The sequence below is a fragment of the Sorex fumeus genome, unplaced genomic scaffold (genome assembly GCF_029834395.1).
Source record: "Sorex fumeus unplaced genomic scaffold, SorFum_2.1 ptg000002l, whole genome shotgun sequence".
Classification (NCBI taxonomy): Eukaryota; Metazoa; Chordata; class Mammalia; order Eulipotyphla; family Soricidae; genus Sorex; species Sorex fumeus.
The window spans coordinates 19,490,166-19,510,053 of NW_026606059.1; the positions used below are offsets into that span (position 1 = coordinate 19,490,166).

At 46.9% G+C, this 19,888-nt stretch overlaps 1 protein-coding gene across 1 annotated transcript in view; it reads left to right on the top strand.

Moving 5' to 3' along the window:
• The window catches only part of ZNF704 (zinc finger protein 704), a 232,864-nt gene that overhangs the window by 196,620 nt on the left and 16,356 nt on the right, over positions 1-19,888 (top strand). Inside the window, exon 5 of the mRNA XM_056110931.1 lies at positions 15,509-15,609. Within this exon, the coding sequence (XP_055966906.1) occupies positions 15,509-15,609 (101 nt within the window). The remainder of the gene's footprint in view (positions 1-15,508; positions 15,610-19,888) is intronic.

Here is a 19,888-nt window from a genome sequence, read left to right on the forward strand (position 1 = left end):
GCACTACTCTTGGAGTATGGGTAGGGTGTGTGCTATGAAGTGTCCAGGAATAGATTCACTCGTGGGTGAGGCTCAGCCTGAGCATGTGGAGAGTGGCCGTGAGTGTGGTGGCGGTTAAGTTCTGGAGGTTTTCGGCTGCCGGGATTGGGTCTCTTCGGGCAGGGAGGGCTCTCACCAGCCCCCGCTTTGGGGCACCCCAAGTGAAACAGCCTGTATGCCAATTTTCGTGTACCTTTACTTACCCAAAATTGTTTTTCTACTATTCAAAGTGGAAAGGAATTTTCATTTATTAAAAAATGTATAAAATTAGCTGTATCGTTATTACACTTTTCTTCCTTCTCACTGCAGATCTGCATGTACTGCTTTCCCACTATTTTCCTAATAAAATGAGGAAATGGAGGCTCACACATTGAACTGTCTCTGAGAACTCTGGGAACTGTCTCTGTGCTTCTGTCCTAGGGGTTAGAAAACCCCAGATCTGTCATCCAAACCCAGATCTCCCTGAACCCCCTGGTGCATATTCTTTTTTTTATGTACTATAAAATTTTATTATAATATGAAATTCTTTATCCTTTTGGAAGTACTCTTGAAGTACAGGATGAAATGTTTATTGCCAACCGTGAAATGATAGCAGTGTATCAGGTAGAGGGATGAATTTCATTTTTAATTTAGTCACCTTGAAAGTACAAAGCGATTTGTGATTGATCCGGTGTTTCAACACCATTCCCTTCGCCAGTGTCCACTACCCTCCACCAACACCCTTTTATATCCCCGTTGCCTCCGACCCAACGGTCTGCTTCTAGGAGAGGTGGCTTTTTCTTACTGTTTTTAAAATACGTTTTTGCCCTGCGGTAGGTGTTCATACGTAACACTTTATCACCACCTCTTTTTTTTAGCACTACTTCTTCCTCTTAGTTGAATACTTCAGAGAGATGCATTTTTTAATTTATTTTTTTATTAGTGAAACACCATGAGGTACAGTTATAGACTTACAAATTTTTGTGCTTGCGTTTCAGTCACACAATGATCAAGTACCCATCCCTCCACCAGTGGTGCATATTCTTTCCATTCTTTTCATGTATCTTTAAATCACGTTCAGTGACTTTTTTCCAGAAGCATCCCTAATTCATAGACTAACGCAATACTACCGTAGGTCGATCGGGAGAGATTGTGGCATTATTTTTGTCAATCACCATCCGATAGGAAACACAGGTGGGCGGTCTTTTCCTTCCACGTTCATACTTGCATTGTCAGTGACTATTCCGAAGCAAAATTATGAGAAGTACAATACAACCTCTTCTTTCCAACGAGGAAGAGCGAGAGCTGGCATGGATCCAACCCCATCTCTGCGCGCGTTCCTCCCTCACCTTTCATCCATTCACCCAGGCAGCAGTGGAGATGGCTTAGCGCTGTCTCTAGCCAGAGTGCAGGTCATTTGTGTCGTCTCCCATCCGTCCCAGAGGCAGTGACCCGAAGCATGACTGCCTCACACATCACTCCATGAGGGGAGGTGGTTACCCTGGAGACGCCTCCATACCCTCCATCCCTCCTCCATAGCCTGCGGTCCCCAGCACTGGGAGAGAGGTTGGCGCGACCCTGCCGCAGGACAGCTCCATGCATGGGAAGCCTTACTCCCTTTCTCCAGCACGCAGCTGAGATGAGCTTGGCTCTCGTGGAGCCCAGCATTGTTTGGCCAGGGCTCCCGTGCCAGAGAAGCACCCTGTGCCTTCACAGGAAACTGCCCTGAAAACACATCACAGACGCAGTGTCTGGCACGGAACTGTGAGTCCACAAGGCACACTCCGGCATCACCCAGTTTGATTTTGTTGTTCGTAATTATATGTAAGGTTTATAGGCTTCAGCTAACTCAGGGAACAATCAAGCCACCACAGTGGGGAAAATTTTTTTTCTTTACAGAGTGCCATTTATTTGAGATGGACACAGACCCATTCTGCAGGGCGCTGGGTAGGAGTGAATGAATGAATGGATGGATGGATTGACGAATGAATAAGAATGCTGCTTATCCTGCCTTCTCTGTGCCTTCATCTGTGTAGCAGGGAAACAGCTTTTCAAACACCTTTCTTAGGAAAATTATGAACATTAAATATGACTAAATAGAGAAGGGCTTCTAAATCCCCAAATTCCATGTACTGTAATGTAGCAGTAATGGAATGTGCAATCAGTAACCCTGAAAAACAAAACCAAAAAAAGGAGGCAGCACCCCCTACCAGAATACAGAGCAATGAACTGCATCACACTTCCCGTTGTGAAAGTTGTCTTATCTCTTCCCCCGCACACCAGACACCTCATTTTTATCCTTTAGGATGATTCATTGTCCACATGCATAAAGAGGAAGAGTACGACATGCATTTCTTAGATGAGGGTTTATGCCTTATTTTCAGGGATATTGAAGAGAGGCCAGAGAGATAAAACAGTGGGTAGTGCACTTGTCTTGCTCTTTTTTTTTTAATTTTTATTAGTGACAAACCAAGAGGTACAGTTGTAGACTTACAAATTTTTGAGCTTGGGTTTCAGTTATACACTGATCAAGTACCCATCCCTCCACCAGTGCCCATTTCCCACCACCACGGGTCCCAGTATCCCTCCTCCCCCAATCCCCCCATGCCACCTTGCCTCTGTGGCAGGGCACTCACTTTTGTTCTCTCTCTCCTTTTGGGTGCTGTGGTTTGCAAAAGAGGCAGTGAGTGGCAATCATGTTCAGTCTATAGTCTACTTTCAGCATGCTTCTCCCATCCTGGGAGACTTTTCTTGCTCTTCCCTTGTTTACCTAGGTTTGATCCTTGGCATCACAATCCCTGCCAGAAGTGATTCCTGAGCACAGAGCCAAGAGTAAGCCCTGAGCATTGCTGGGTATGGCAAAAAAAAAAATCAATAAATAAAACACAATAATAGGGAAGAAATATTTGCTGAGAATACAGTTCCGTATTTAATTGCTGTTTACCAAATGCTTATAAAGGCAACATTTCACTTATTCTTCACCAAAAAAAAAGCCCACGTTTTTCATTCCCATTTTGCAGAAGACAAACACTGAGGTTATGCAATTTTCACAAGGTCACGTACCTTATAATTTAGCAGAGATAAAAATCAGCTCTGCAAAGGAAATTCTTGGGCAAATTAATTTAGAGAATCCACATTTCCCTCCACCCACAGAGAAGAACAACATGGAGAGAGAATAACCAGAGAGAGCTGGAGCCAGCATTCCAGGTCAGGGAGGCAGAGGATTGGGCAGGAACAGAGAGCTTCCGGCTCAGGAAACTGCAGGCGGTAGCGTGCAGTCTGCAAGAAGAGAAATGAAAGTTTTTTCCCCAGGGTCTAGAAATCAGCTGGCCAGCTGCAACGAGCCCACTTCTAGCAGAATTTTTCCTCTGGGGTTTCAAACAAACCGACAGCTTCTGTGATCAGAGAAAACCGTAGCAGTGTGAGCCAGGAAATCTAGGACCGAGAGGGAGATGCAGTTCCTGGCTTGACCACAAGGTGAGGCAGTGACCTTAAATACTGGGCTCGAGGGAAAAGTCTTTGGAAAGGCAGGAGTTAACCATCATTGCCAGAAGTCAAGAAAATCCAGATCTACTGATAATTAATCAGTAATGTGCTGTTTTCCACATGAGACTCCTGATTCAGATTCAGGATATGTCTCTTCTAGCAGGATTAAACTTTCCGGACTCTACACCGGGCACCCCAACGGAAATACCTCTGTGACCCTAAGCCCTCTCTGAGCTCAGTTACGTCATTCCTGAAGCTGGGTGATGGTGAAACTCATGGAAGGGGTGTTGTGCAGCTTACGTGAGCAATTACTGGTAATTGCTGGTATTGTACTTTCTTTACCTGGTTGTCTAGCCTGACTGAATGAAAACTTTGAGAAGTTGGGTGAGAAGAGGAAGGCTTGCCTCTGACCCTGCTCTGACCCCATCAACACTCTTACAGTTCAGCACAACCTTGGACCCCTCAGCTCCCTTGCATTCATTTCGGGTTGATGATAGAAGCCAATTTATGACGAAGGAAGGGGTGAGCACCCACAATAATGACAGCAGAAACCGGGAAGGTGAAACCTGACTCTGGACTTGAACATCAGAGCGATCACTGCATTTGAGCCTTCACCATTTGCAGTTCTCATGCAAGCGCCTTGATCTTGGACGTACAGTTCTACCTGTGGGCTGGGGAGAAACATTTAACTGTGGGGGTGGGGGGAGGGGATGAAAGCACGCTGAGTTAACAGAAGGTGCCGTAGTTGTGCGGTAGTAAACAATGAATTAATCATTGCCCCACTCTGCGTTTTCAATCTTTCCGAGCCGAAAAGTAATGAATCACTTGAAGCTGTGAATGACTGCTCTGAGAAGAAAACAAACCCAGAACGTCCTCACGACTAAGCATGTTGCCAGTCTGCACGCTGACTTCATCCCGAACCCTCTAATTTGGAGCAGAGAGCGCCTCCCGCGAGGGGAACTGCAGCTCCAGAAATAGACCCATCTGGAAGCGCTGCCTGCCGGGAGGGAGGTCTAAGAAAAGCAGCGCGGGGTCACGCTGTGTGGGTTTCATGGAGGTGACACAGCATCGCTCGACAGAGCAGAGGAGTCGTTCCTCCGGGAACTGGCCTCCTGGGAGAACGGGTCGAAAAGAGAGCGAGGTCCAGGGCTGGAGTGATAGCACAGCAGGGAGGGCGCTTTCCTTGCACGTGGCCAACCCAGGTTCGATCCCCCCGCAGCCCAGATGATTCCCCCTAAGCCCTGCCAGGAGTGATCCCTGAGCACAGGAGCAAACCCCGAGCACTGTCGGGTGTGTCAGTAGAAACGAGTGGGGTTCAGACAGTTAAGTGACAGAACTTTAGAAAAATCTGCCATGTCGTCTAAAGGACCCGAGGCATTGGAGCTGGAAGAACTTCAAGAATCCTCTATCTGGAGCTCAGCCGTTCCAAGTTCGAGGGCTGATAGTCAGCTGACTACGCAGATGTCGCCCAAGATGAGTTACCTGTTTTGAACCCATTGAACATCATGTCCATAAAGTCACTAGGAATTCTTAAAACTCTAGGAGTGCTTTTGTTTTCATAACAATACTAACAAGTTAACTCTCCTTTTTTTTTCTTTTTGGTTCACACCCGGTTGATGCACAGAGGTTATTCCCGGCTCATACACTCAGGAATTACTCCTGGAAATGCTCGGGGGACCATATGGGATGCTGGGAATCAAACCCGGGTCAGTTGTGTGCAAGGCAGACGCCCTACCTGCTGTGCTGTTGCTCCAGCCCCAACAAGTCAACTTTCTTTACATATAATTTCCACCCAGTTAAGTGAACCTGTCTTAAGAGTATAGCTTCGTAAATTCTGCCTGTTTTCACCTGAGTAACCACCATGGTAATCAAAGTTGGCGTTTGTTGAGTGGCTGTCAGAGGCCCAGGCAGCAGCCTCTGGTCCAACTTCTGTTCCCTTAGATGAATTTTGCCTGTGAGGAACCGCAAGGGAGTGGGATCATCTGGCGCAGACTTTTTGTGAAAATTACCAACTGTGGGCAATCGGAACTGTCAGTCATTGCTTGTGGGAGTGTAAAACGGTATCAGCACTTTGAAAAAGAGTTTGGCTGTTTCTCATAATGTTAAACATGTACTTGCCATATATTGCAGTGGTTTCACAGTTCACATTACCTAAGAGATAAGGGGAAAGGTTGGCCCAAAAACACCTCAGAGATAAGTGCTCACTGCACTTTTATTCATTACCACCTACATTGGAAACGGTCCAAATGCCATCATCAGTAAATCAATAAACAAATTATGGCATATTCCTACAATTGAATACTATGCCACAATAAAGAGGGAGAGACTATTAATCACTGGAGTAGGGGTGAATTTCCAAAGTGTGGAAACAGTGAAGAGACCGATAACAAAAGAATACAGTCTGTATTACTCTACCCAAAAAAATTGTTATTCTTTATTTTATCAACCCTGTGTCTGAGGTGTAAAATACTTAATACATTTCTTTTATATATTTGAAATTATGCATTGTATTGCATCAACTTGGTACGCCTTGCAGATACCCAGCAACTCATCTTTTTCAGTCTTTTTGTTTTATAAAGTCCCAGAGTTTGGGTGAAATGGTATCACCCTGCCGAACCCCTCTCTTGACATGGATGATCACTTCCTTGTAGAATGGTGAGATCCTGGTAGTGAATCCGTAATGCAGCTCACGGAGGATCTTGATGTATTGAGTTTGGCTAGGGCTTCAATGATCACTTCAGTCTCAACAGAATCGGCAACTACACCACCTCTGCTTCACTGATGACATCGCTCTAATAATACCAAACATTAGCCAAGCGGCACAAATGCCGGCCGACTTCAAACGTGAGTGTGGAAATGTCGGACTACAGCTGAATCTCACAAAGACAATGTTTATGAGAAACTGTCTCGTTCCTGACGTTCCATTCCTCTCAATGGAATGAACATCTCCGAATACAACATTTATGTGTACCTAGGTCTAGAAGTCAACATGACGAATGACCTGGCACCTGTGTTGTGCAGGAGGAAGAGAGCGGCTTGGAACACCTTCAAGAACATCGAAGAAATAGCTAAGAGGATGAAGAACCTCTGGCTCTGGGCACATCTCTTCGATTCCACTGTTCTTCCTGCGTTAACATACGCCTCAGAGACCTGGGCCCTACGAAAACAGGATGAGAACACTACTCGGGTCTCCCAAAGAGGAATTGAAGTAGCTATGCTTGGAGTATCACGCTTCACTCAAGTGAGAGAAAGAAACCAGAGTTCCAACCTCCATTGACGATCAAGAATCAGGGACACTGTCTCATTTGCCAAGGCATCAAAAATCATATGGGCTGGACACATAATGAGATTCGGAGATGACCGCTGGACTGGAACCATTACCGACTGGATTCCACGGGATGTCAAAAGATCACATGGCCGCTCACCTACGAGATGGTCAGACTTCTTCATCAAGACCCAAAACTATCAGTTTGAGGCTCTGTGTTTCTGGAGCGAGCAGACAGCATTAGGCTACACTTGCACATGACAAATGGAGACGTTACTGGCACCCGCTCAAGCAAATCGATGAGTAACAGGATGTCAAGTGATCAAGTGATAAAATTGCCAGAGTGCTGAGGGGACATGTGTAAGGCTTCTCTCCCAAAAAAGAAAAAAAAGATCAGAGAGATAGCACAGCAGGTAAGGCACTTTCCTTGCACATGACTAAACTGGGTTTGATCTTCCACACCACAGTATGGTCCTCAAGACCCCACCAGGAGTGATTCCTGAGTCCAGAGCCAGGAGTAAGCCCTGGGTGTGGTCCAGGGTCAACCAAAAAAAAAAGCAAATTTAATTTTTTTTTAAAAAAGGAGCTGGAGCGATAGCACAGCGGGTAGGGCGTTCGCCTTACAAGTGGCCAACATGGCCGACCCGAGTTCGATTCCTCCGCCCCTCTCGGAGAGCCCGGCAAGCTACCGAGAGTATTCGATATGCCAGACACAGTAACAACAAAGTCTCCAATGGAGACGTTACTGGGCCCGCTCGAGCAAAATCGACGATCAACGGGAGGGCCTTTACCTTTACCTTTACCTTTACCTTTAAAAAAGGAAAGAACTAAAACTCCTGCAGCATCCAAACAGTGACTTTCCAAATACATCCACTTACTTATCTGTCTCTGTCACCTGCTTAGAGTCTGGATGAGCCTCTTGATCCTGCCAGGAGGTAGGAGGGCCAGGAGGCAAGTTAAGAATTTGGACAATGTGGAGCTTCAGCTGCACATAATAATTGGCCCCTCTCCTTCCCTTCAGGGCCTCAGCATCTCTGAGGAAACTCGGATATGTGAGTGTCCCCCCAGCACATGCACACGCACATGCACAAACACATATGCACACCACACACAACACATATGCATATACATACCACCCACATACACACACACATGTGTGCAGACACACACCAGCACACCAGTCACTTTATCAGTCTACCTGAAAATCGTTTCGGTTGTCAGAAAAGGCAACAATAACAGACCACTTTATGGTGAGCTGTTCAGTAATGTTCCCTTACCTTCTAGAATATGATTTTTAGATAGACTATTATAATGTCCTACTATACATGTAATGTTATAGAACACTTCAAAATTCAAACGTGTTTTCCACTCTGGGAACTAAAGGTGACCTTCAGGGGCTGGAGCGATAGCACAGCGGGTAGGGTGTTTGCCTTGCACGCAGCCGACCCGGGTTCGATTCCCAGCATCCCATATGGTCCCCTGAGCACCGCCAGGAGTAATTCCTGAGTGCATGAGCCAGGAATAACCACTGTGCATCGCCGGGTGTGACCCAAAAAGCAAAATAAATAAATAAAATTAAAATAAAGGTGACCTTCAGTGGCCATCTTCTCACTGCCTGGGTGACAAGACAGCCCAGATTCCATCATCAGGAAAACAGTGTAATCCACATGTCAGACCGTTGAAATGTAGGATCGAAGGCTTCCAGGAGAAGGGACAACCCAGGGTGAGGGGAGCCTTGGCCAAAGAAATCCACCTGGAGCCCAAACCTTTGGGCAGTGTCAGGGACAGACCAGAAGCAGCTGTGAAAGCAATGAACCTCCAGGAAACTCTGTGCCCCTCAGCGGAGTCCACAGCACCGAGCCTGGTGACTCCAGAACTCGCCTGGGAGCCTCGCGCCCTCTCCAGGGTCTTGCGCCAGATCCCGTGAGGGGGCCTTGTGAGTGCAGGGAGGTTCAGCTCCTGGGGTTGTTACCTGAGTTCAAGACGACAGATGTGTGCAAGAGCCCAGCCCGGCCCAGCACCCACCCCCGGGCCCCCGTCTGCCTTGGACATTGTGTCTCTGTGAGCATGTGTCAGAGCTTGCAGAAGAAGTCGGGGTAGAAGCACAGACGGGGACATTCAGACTTGGCCCTTACAGCTCCGCCAGCTGCTCTGCTTGGTTTGGCTTCCTTGGACGTGCTCAGACCCATGTGGTGTCTGGGCGTTGTTTATTTAGCTATTTTCCCCTGTTCTCCTTCCTTCCATGATTTGCTCTCCATTAATGTAACAGCGAATAGTCTTTGTGGATAAAGGATTTGTTTCTGTTGGATGTAGTTTAGGGGACTTAGAGAAGTACTTAACTACCATTTAAGGAGCCCCTTGGCTTGATGCAAAAACATCCTTTGCCTGTATAGAGAAGTCACTGGATTTCATTAAAGTTGAAATGATTATGCCAGTGGCTTTTGATCTCTAGGAGAATTCAAGTATCAAAGAGTATGCTTCTCTTTCACTTCTTATTTTAAAAAACTAATTCTTCGGGTCAGAGAGATAGAGCCAGAGGTTAAGATGGTTCCCCCCAAGCACTGCCAAGAGTGAACCCTAGTGTCTCTCTCTAATAGGAATTATTGGTGTGGATCCTAAAACACAACTTCCCCCAGACCAGGCAAAAAGTACTTATTGTATGCTAGGTTAAGCATCAGAGCAGAGGGCTGGGTGAGGAATCCCTACCCTCAAAGAGCTTACCACGCTAGGGACTGTTTTGTCTTCAGTATGCCTCACAGAAACTCAGAAATTTTTAAAAGAAAGGAGGAAGCAAAATTATTCATATTTCTTCATATCTATTACTTAATTTTTCTTTGAGCAGCAGATTTCTTTGAGGTAAGAACCCAAAAAAGTAGGCACTCAAAAAGGGGTGTGGGATATGTGTGTGAGTGAGAAAGAGATATTCAAACAATTGCAAATTAGTGGTTATCCAAATTTCAAGGAACTTAAAAAGGACATTGGTCAGTTTCATTGTTGGGTTTTTGGTTTTGTTTTGTTGATGTCTGTGTATCAGCTACTCAAAGTAGTGGTTAACTCAGGCAAGCAATTATATAGATAACATTTCTTTTTCCATCAGTACCAAAATTTCCTCCTTCCCAATTTAAAAATCAAATGTGTGGCGTATTATTCCAAGAACCAGAAATAGCAGCAATACTTGCAATGGCACAAAAATGTCACCATGATTGTGATTTCCTAAAACAGTCAACAACTTTAAAACATAGAGTGAATTTGGCTCTAGAGGTTATAAAACACTGCTATAGGAACTGTGTATGTCTTTATGTAGTTGGCATCAAAAACATTGGATGTAACAACTTTTGCATTTCTTATTTCCCCCAAAGTTTATGGAACTTTATATGCCTTCCCTATCTTTTCCTGCTCAGAAAGGCAACCATTCCGTTCCTCTCTGATCTCCTAATAGCAAACACGGCCTCCCTTCTTTGCTATCAGGTTTGACTTCACTTCTCACCTTATTAGAAAATTAGAAGCAAGCCCTTAGGCAGTCATGCCTTTTTTTTAGTTTTTCAGTTTTATGTTCATAAAGTTGTTCACAGTAACTGATTACATTCAATATTTCTATTTTTTTTAATTTTTATTAGTGAAACACCATGAGGTACAGTTGTAGACTTACAAATTTTTGTGCTTGGATTTTAATTATACAATGGTCAAGTACCCATCCCTCCACCAGTGCCCATTTTCCACCACCACGGGTCCCAGTATCCCTCCCACCCCCCATCCCCCCATTCCACCCTGCCTCTGTGGCAGGGCATTCCCTTTTGTTCTCTCTCTCCTTTTGGGTGTTGTGGTTTGCAAAGGGGGCATTGAGTGGCAATCATGTTTGGTCTATAGTCTACTTTCACCATTCTTCTCCCATCCTGTCAGGATCGTCCCAACACCCGCTCTTTGGTGCTCCCTTCTCTATCTGAGCTTCCTTTTCCCCTAGCATGTGCGACTGGCCTCCAAGTCATGAAGTGAACCTCCTGGTACTTATCTCGGCTATTCTTGGGTTTTAGTTTCCTCTTTTATTACTTTATGTTCCCCAGATGAATGCAATCTTTCTATGGTTTTTATTATTAATTATTATTAATAGTTTTATTATTTATTATTTATTTATTTTATATATAATATATTTATTAATTATTAATTAATAATAATTAACCACTCATCTTTCCTCACTCCCCTTAGCCACTCATGCATCCACAGTGCTGACAAGTCTGCACTTTCTCCCTTCTTTAAATCCCATTTACTCTCCACCCCGTGGAGGTGGAGGTCTGACGTCCACCCCACTACTCTGCAGTCTGCTTCTGTCAGTGACCCCCAGCCACCTTCACGTGCAGTATTCGAGAAAGGGTTCCATTTGTCCAGTTGTTCAACACAGTGGCTCACATCTCGCTTCTTGAAATAGCATCATCTTGATTCAAACTCTCCCTCCCCCCCTTCTCTTCCTCTCCCACTTCCCCTCCCTCGGCCAGCCCCTCCCTCTCCCCACTCCCCCTATCCCTCCCACTACCCTTCTCTTCCTCCTTCCTCTCCAGTCCTCCTCCTTCTTTTCCCCTTCTTTCCATCATCTTCCCACTCCCTCCCTCTCTCCTCCTGTTCCATTTCCAAGAGGAAATATTGGATGCTAGTGTCTAGGGCTTTCCTTTAATCACCTCCCTGCTGGGTTTTCCCTTCAACAATCTCCACTAGGCCAAAGTTTTAAATAAAATTTAACCTCCTGGCACCAAACTTATATCTCTGGCTTTTTATCAGATGTTCTTGAAGTTCCAGGGCCATGGGCCATACGCCTCGTGTCCTACTTGCCATCTCCCTTTGGTACGGAATAGGTGTCTCAAAATTAAGAAACCAGACAGAACCAGTGTTTAGAATTTATCTTGGGGGGTGAGACGGGGAGGGTCGGTCACCAGGGGTCCCACCAGAGATTCTTGGTCAATTTTAATGCAGTTTAATGCCTGTGGATGTGATTCTTGGACCGTGTGTTTCTAGGAACTGCTCATCCTACCCCAGGGATGCTGGGGCCTAAGAAGCTACACCCAGAGATGCTCCAGGAACCCATGTGGTAACCAGGATTGAACTCAGCTAAAGGCGTGCACCCTGACTGCTGTTCTCTTTCCCAGTCCTAGAATTCATCTCTACTACCATCCCTTGAGGGCTCGAATGATAGTACAGTGTGTAGGACGTTTGCCTTGCACACGGCCAATCCAGGTTTGATCCCCGACATACCATATATATGGTCCCCCAAGCACCGCCAGAAGTAGTTCCCGAGCACTGAGCCAGGAATAACCCCTGAGCACTGCCAGGTGTGGCCCGAAGACAGCAACAAGCGATTCAAGCATCTCTTGAATCGTTTTTTCATATTCAACGCCTCCACAAGCGTTATTAGACGTGGATCTGTGTTGCTCATTCTCCCTGCCCAAATGATTGTTTTCTCTAACCTGCAACAGCTTAATTTGCTCTCTCCCCATTTGAAGGTTTTTTTTTAAAGCCATAAAGGATATAGTGTCACTCACCTGCTTACACCCTTTCAGTAACTGTTTTATTCTCTTGTAAAATTAACCTTCACGCCCAAGGCCTACGTGCTCCTTCCTTCATTGATAACCTTATAAGATACCTTCTCTCAAACACATCGCTTGAGTCCCTCTGACCTCTCCTGCCTCCCTGTGTGTCAAGCCCATGTGTCAAGCCTTTTCCCATGTTCAGGCTTTGCATTAACTCTTCCCACAACTTGGAAAATTCTAGTTCTTTCCAAGACTGGCTGTTTCCCCAACCTGCAGTTTCTGGCTCAGAAGAGGTCGCATCTAACCTAAAGCAGTCCCTTCAGCGAGAGTCACCTTCTTCTTTTTCGGACAGTCACCAATTATTACTTTCTCCATCACTCCACACAAGAATGTCAGTTCTTGGAAAAGAGCCGTTTTCTTTCTCCGCCTTCTACCCCTAGCACCTAGAATATTCCTTGCAAAGGAAGTATTTTGTTTTCAAGAATGAAAGAATAGTCCCAGCAGAAAGATTTGAAGTGTATCAGAAAATGATTTCATCTAACGTGGCTTGATTTCCAGACAGATATTTGGGCTATAGTGTACCTGTAATTTGAGTTTGAGTCATTAATTCCCTTAAGTGCAAGCTATTTTTACTGAATACTATTTTTTTCTCTTTTGGTAAATGGGCAGAAAGGGTTCCTAGGAGGAGAATTTGCTCATGAATATGGTTTGAATTAAAAAAAACACTAAGAATTCCTTTCTGTGAGTGCATCTCTGGGACTTGGGGCAGGATCTCAGCTATCCGCTTTCACTCATCTTTTATTCCACGTGTTTAAATCAGTGGCTTCAGGAAATCATGAAGCCCAGAATGTGTGAATTGTCTTATTTTTTTTTAAACTATATGTGGCGGTGTTCAGGATTTACTCCTGGCTCTGTGCTCAGAGATCACTCCCAAGGGGTTGGAGGAAGTAGGGGGTCCAGGGACCACCTGTGATGCCCGGGATCGAACCCAAGGTCAGCTGTGTTTAAAGCAGGTGCCTTGCCACTGCACTATTTTTTTTTTCAGTGAAACCCCATGAGGTACAGTTGTAGACTTACAAATTTTTGTGCTTGGGTTTCAATTATACAATGATCAAATACCCATCCCTCCACCATTGCTCATTTCCCACCACCACGGATCCCAGTATCCCTCCCACCCCCATCCCTCCCATTCCACCCTGCCTCTGTGGCAGGACATTCCCTTTTGTTCTCTCTCTCCTTTTGGGTGTTGTGGTCTGCAAAAGAGGCATTGAGTGGCAATCGTGTTCGGTCCATAGTCTACTTTCAACATGCATCTCCCATCCTGGGAGGATCCTCCCAACACCCTTCATTTGGTGCTCCCTTCTCTATCTGAGCTGCCTTTTCCCCTAGCATGTGCAGCTGGCCTCGAAGTCATGGAGTGAACCTCCTGGTACTTATCTCAACTATTCTTGGGTGTCAGTCTCCTATTTTGTTACTTTATACTCCCCAGATGAATGCAATATTTCTATGTCTATCCCTCTCTTTCTAACTCATTTCGCTTAGCATGATACTTTCCATGTAGTACCACTTGTATGTAAGTTTCATGACTTCATCTTTTCTAACAGCTGCATAGTACTCCATTGTGTAGATGTACCAAAGTTTCTTTAACCAGTCATCTGTTCTCGGGCACTCAGATTTGTTCATTGCAGCCATCTGCACTATTTCTTCAGGCCTATGAGCTGGGCTTTCGGAATAAGCACAGACCCTCCAGGATTCCGTACTTTTAAAATCTCCCAGTCATGTCTTTGCTTCTCGACGTTTCGCATCCTCTCCCCCACTTAACACTGCCTGCGGCAGCAGGGCATGGCCCTAGGCAGCCCCACGGGCACAGGCTGCAGCCACGGTGGAAGGGGCAGAGCTTTGTGTGCTGCCAACGGCCCCGAGCCTGGGGGAACAGGGGACCGCTGGGCCCCACAGCCCATCAGGTCAGCAAGCTTCTGCGTCTTCTGTATCTCCTGCTGTGCATCTGCCCCAGCACGCTGCAGCCGCATCTGTCTGCTTATAACGCAGGGCCTGAAAATGAGGTCAGAGATACCTAAATGGCCCTTGGCAGGACAGAGGTGCCCCAGTCTGCTCCTATGCATGGCTTTACACCAGAAGCCACACACATCTCCGAAGTGGTGAACAGAACTCAGAGCGTCAGTGAATTTGGGTTGCCGGCCGAGGGTGTGTGTTTGTTGTCATTACCTACTCAACTGGGCTGGAACGATAGCACAGCGGGAGGGCATTTGCCTTGCACGCAGCCAGCCAACATGGCCGACCCGAGTTCGATTCCTCCGCCCCTCTTGAAGAGCCCGGCAAGCTACCGAGAGTATCTCGCCCGCACGGCAGAGCCTGGCAAGCTCCCTGTGACGTATTCGATATGCCAAACACAGTAACAACAAAGTCTCCAATGGAGACGTTACTGGGCCTGCTCGAGCAAATCGATGAACAACGGGAGGACAGTGACAGTGACCCACTCACCTATAACTTCCCACAGTGATGATGATCAAAGGCATCAGATCTCATCAGTGCCACCTGTGACTTGATTCTATGAAAACTCTATCTTTTCCCACCTCCTTGTGGTTTAACATGTATCCTGAGATGGCATGTGTGCAGAACGCCACTTTGAAAGCACCGTGGTTAGACCCACTTCAAGGTCTGGTGTTTTCTTTGTTTTTTTTTTTTGTTCTGGAGCCACACCCAGTTGTGCGTGCTCATCTCCGGTGCTTGGGGATCACTCCCAGGGTGCTCCAAAGACCTCAAGAGATGCCAGGGAGAGAACCAGGGTCAGCTGCATGCAAGGCAGGGTAAGACCTTAACCTCTGTACTCTCTCCCCAGCACCAAGACCTTGAGATTTAGTATGTGAAAGAGTGCACATATTATTACAAAAAGCTTTTTATTATTTTAATAACCGGGTCAGTGTGCTTACTTTTCTTCTAGGATTAAATGATACACACTCTTCTTCGAAGAGTACCTGCTCTGTGCTCATTAAATGTTGACAACGATCATTCACACCTAAATCACACTGTGATATCTTAGTAAATGTCAACTCAACATCCCAGCAGAGTTCAGTATTTGTGAAGGATGGAGGTGTGCTGACATCAGCAAGAGTTCTAATGAGGGGAAAATATGTTCAGATGACAGGGATAATATTGATGGGTTGGTTTTCATTTTAAAGGAACTTTTCTCTCTCCTTCCTAGAACTCCATGAAGGTGATGTTTAAATGCCTCTGGAAAAACTGTGGGAAGGTGCTGAGCACTGCAGTGGGAATCCAGAAGCACATCCGGACTATTCATCTTGGGTAAGGCAACCCACCTTCAGGTCTAGCCCGATGCCATCAGTCACCACCTGCAGAACCCCACCCCTGACTCCAGTTCTGCACATGGTACCGAGATTTGTTCTCTCTCCCTCATCACTATGGCGACGGCCACTGTAGAGAATCAATCCCAAGGTGGCAGAAAGGGAAGAACATGAATTTTAAGGGACAAATTCATGACGGGGCACAGGCTTTGCATGGACGGAACCCAGGTTCCACACCCGGCACCTCATGGTCCCCGAACACCATTGACAGTGACCCCAAGCACTGAGCTGGGAGTCATCACTGAACTCTTGAGATTTGAGCTCGTGGCTTTAAAATCTAAACCAATAAACCAAGGAGTAAAGACTTCCTGGTTGGGAGCTGGAGCAATATAGTACAGCGGATAGAACATTTGCCTTGCACGCAGCCGACCTGGGTTCGATTCCCAGCATCCCATATGGTCCCCTGAGCACTACCGGGAGTAATTCCTGAGTACAAAGCCAGGAGTAACCCCTGAGCATCCCTGGGAGTGACCCAGAAAAAAAAAAAAGACTTCCTTGGTTGATGTTGAACAAGTCACTGATCTGAGCCCCTGTCCTCCTTGAAATGAGTCTAATGGCGTCACCCGTCCTGCAGGCCCCTGTGTGAGGGTCAAAAATAACATACATGGGGCTGCAGAGAGAGAGCAGGAGTTAAGGCATTGGCCTTGCGTGCAGCCAACCCCAGTTCAATCTCCTACAACTGCATATGGCTCTTCTGAGCACAGAGCAGGGGTAAACCTTGAACACAGTTGGGCGTGGTCAAAAAAGAAAAAAGAATAACAATGACAGTACTGTTTGCCCCCCCACCCTGAAACCCCTACAAACATGACCCCTGAGCACTGCCATAATGATGGTGATTATGGAGGGAAAGGGGAGGGAGGAAAGAGCCAGGTGCCTGGGTTTCCCGTCCTCTCCTGCTCAGCTGAGCCCTTTACTTGCACAAACCATACTTGTGTTATGTAAGACGCTTTCTCAGGAAGGATAAAACAAAGCTTTTGGAGCCACGGCGATGAGGGGCCACACGAGGGGGTGGTGGTGCATCGGTCTTCATGGGCTGAGTCAACAGTCTCCGAGTCCGTCTTCCCCTGGCATCTGGGACTTAGACGGAACCTTGAGGCGTTATCAGTCATAACCCGTGTGCAGAAGGCAAATTCACCCCTATGACCAACCTCCAAATTCTTGGACGTAGAGGAGGCCCTTTACCAAGGCAAGAGTTGAGAATTAAATTTGTGATCACTTTGTCCAGCTCAAGAGTGGCAAGTGCACCCTTTGTTAAAAGTGGTAGATTGGGGGCTGGAGTGATAGCACAGCGGGTAAGGCGTTTGCCTTGCACTCAGCCAACATGGCCGACACAGGTTCGATTCCCAGCATCCCATATGGTCCCCTGAGCACCGCCAGGAGCAATTCCTGAGTGCATGAGCCAGGAGTAACCCCTGAGCATCGCCAGGTGTGACCCCCAAAAAATAAAGCAAAAAAAAAAGTGGTAGATTTTTTTTTAATTGAATCATAGTAAGATATACAGTTAAAGTTGTTTGTGATTGGGCTCAGTCATATAATATTCCAACACCCATCCCTTCACCAGTGTATGTTTCCTAGTTTCCCTCCTCCCCAGCCTCTGCTGCCTCTATGGCAAGCACTTTTCTTGCCACTTTTCTCTCTGTCTCTGTCTGTGTCTCTCTTTCTCTGTCTCTGTCTCTCTGTCTCTGTCTCTCTCTGTCTCTATGTCTGTCTCTCTCTGTCTCCCTCTGTCTCTCTGTCTCCCTCTGTCTCTCTCTGTGTCTCTCTCTCTTATTTTGGGCATTATGGTTTGCAATACAGATATTGAAAGGTTATCATGTATATCCGTTTACCTATTTTCAACACTCAGTTCTTGTCCAGAGTGATCATTTCCAATTTCTAACTACTATTGTCATACTGGTCTTCTAGGGTTTTGATTGGTATTGCACTAAATCAATAGATAAGACTGGAGGGGGGGGGGGGAAACCCCTGAGGTATTAATACCGAATTTTCTTAAAGACAAAAAAAATCAAATATCTCACTTTTTACTTGGCACCATAGTGTATAAAGCTGGGGAAAAAAAGTGATAGAATAAAAAGAAACACACACAGATTCTCTGGCTACTCTGCCGATATGGGAGGGGGCGGGCTGTGGTTTCCTGACCAAGACTGACCCTGCGGAACAGGCCAGGCCCTCCGAGTCCCGAGGGCCAGGCACTACTGGAGTGGCCTCAGAGCGGCCGCATCCCCAGTGGCTCCTGCACCTTCCACCAAGTACCCCACCGAGATGCCATGGAACAGAATGCCCCGTTCCCACTCCTGACTCCTTGAGGGGAGGAAATCCTGCCCAGTCTCCCCCTCAGACCCAGCCAGCAGGACAACTCACAACGAGAATATCTCCAAGCTATTTAAAGGCTGAAAGAGAACTGCCCCAGACTATAATCGGGGGCGAGGGTGTTTGTTTTCAAGGCCATCTGCTCAGAAAAAAAAAAATTAAATTGAATCACCGTGAGATAGTTACGAGTTTTCATGTTTGGGTTACAATCATACAATGATCAAACACCCACCCCTCCACCAGTGCACATTCCCCACCACCAATATCCCCAGTATAACCCCCTTTCCCACCCTCCCTCTGCCTCCATGGCAGACATGATTCCCCATAATCTCTCTCTACTTTTGGGAATGATGGTTTGCAATTCAGATACTGAGAGATTATCATGTTTGGTCCTTTATCTACTTTCTGCACACATCTCCCAGCCCGACCGATTCCTCCAGCCATCTTTTTCTTAGCGATCCCTTCTCTATTCCAGCTGCCTTCTCCCCTTTGCTCCTGAGGCAGGCTTCCAGCTATGGCTGCTCAGAAAAATTAAATCCTGTTCAGTACCACGCCAAAGCCTAGGCCATCTGTATTGACAGACTGCATCATATGTTCCTTTGAGCTCCCAGCACAAGTGCTCTTACGGTGGGCAGAACTCACAACATACCCATATTTGCTGGCCTAGTATTCTCTTCTCCCCACACGCTGACAGTGGCCTCGCGGGCTGAACTCAGTCCCCCCAGCCTGGCTAAGAGGGACAGCAAAGCCGGGCCCGAGCCCTCCCCGCTCTTCATTCAGGGGCCCAGTTTTGTGACCATCAGATGATGTGGCATTTTTAATTTTTTTATTTTGGGGGGAGGGTCACACCCGGCAATGCACAAGGGTTACTCCTGGCTCTGTACTCAGGAATTACTCCTGGCGGTGCTCGGGGGACCATATGGGATGGCGGGAATCGAACCCAGGTTGGCCGCATGCAAGGCAAACGCCCTGCCCGCTATGCTATCACTCCAGCCTCAATGTGGCATTTTTAACCAGGGTTGGCTGTGGGGGGATGGTAGGAAGAAGAGTGTGTCAGAGTTTACCGGGAGTCTCTCTAGCATCTGCTGTGGCTGCAGAATGTTCCAGACCAGCAGAAAAGGGACCCGATTGGGGCGGATGTCATAATGCAGCGGCTTCAGTCCCCAACCCCCCACGTGTTCCCTCAATCCCTGCCAGGAGTGATCCTTGAGCACAAAGCCAGGAGTCAGTCCTGAACATCACCAGGTGTGGCCCTAAGAACAGAAAAAGTAACCCTGTCGGGGCTAGGAGACTATGTGGTTAGAATGCATGCCCAGTTTGTGCCCGATCTGGGTTTGACCCCCTGCACCGTATGTTCCCAAAGCAACACATAAGGTGGCCCGGATATCCCGGCACTGCGGGGCCATCCTGCCTGCTTCGGGATTGCTTTGAACCATCAGCCTTGATTGACCAAGAATTGCCAGGGGGACCCCAGGGCTCCTGAGCAGAGAAAGCCCTGAGAATGCAAAACAAACAGAACAAACAAAAAACTCAACAGTGAAGATCTCTGTGTTCTCTCTTTTTTTTTTTAATCTTTATGTTATTTATTTATTTTGCTTTTGGGGTCACACCCAGCGATACTCAGGGGTCCCTCCTGGCTCTGTACTCGGGACTTTCCCCTGGCAGTGCTTGGGGGACCCTATGGGATGCCGGGGATTGAACCCAGGTCAGCTGTGTGCAAGGCAAACGCCCTCCCCGCTGTGCTATCGCTCCGGCCCCACCCTGTGTTCTCTTAAATCTCACTCCGCTCTTGTTGACCAGAGTCTTAGAGTGTTGATCCCCGTTTCTCCCCATGTTGGACATAGTTTGCCCCAGGCCTGTGTGTCTATTAGTAGAACTCGCAGCCATGGGTAGGTTGGCTTGCCCTTTGC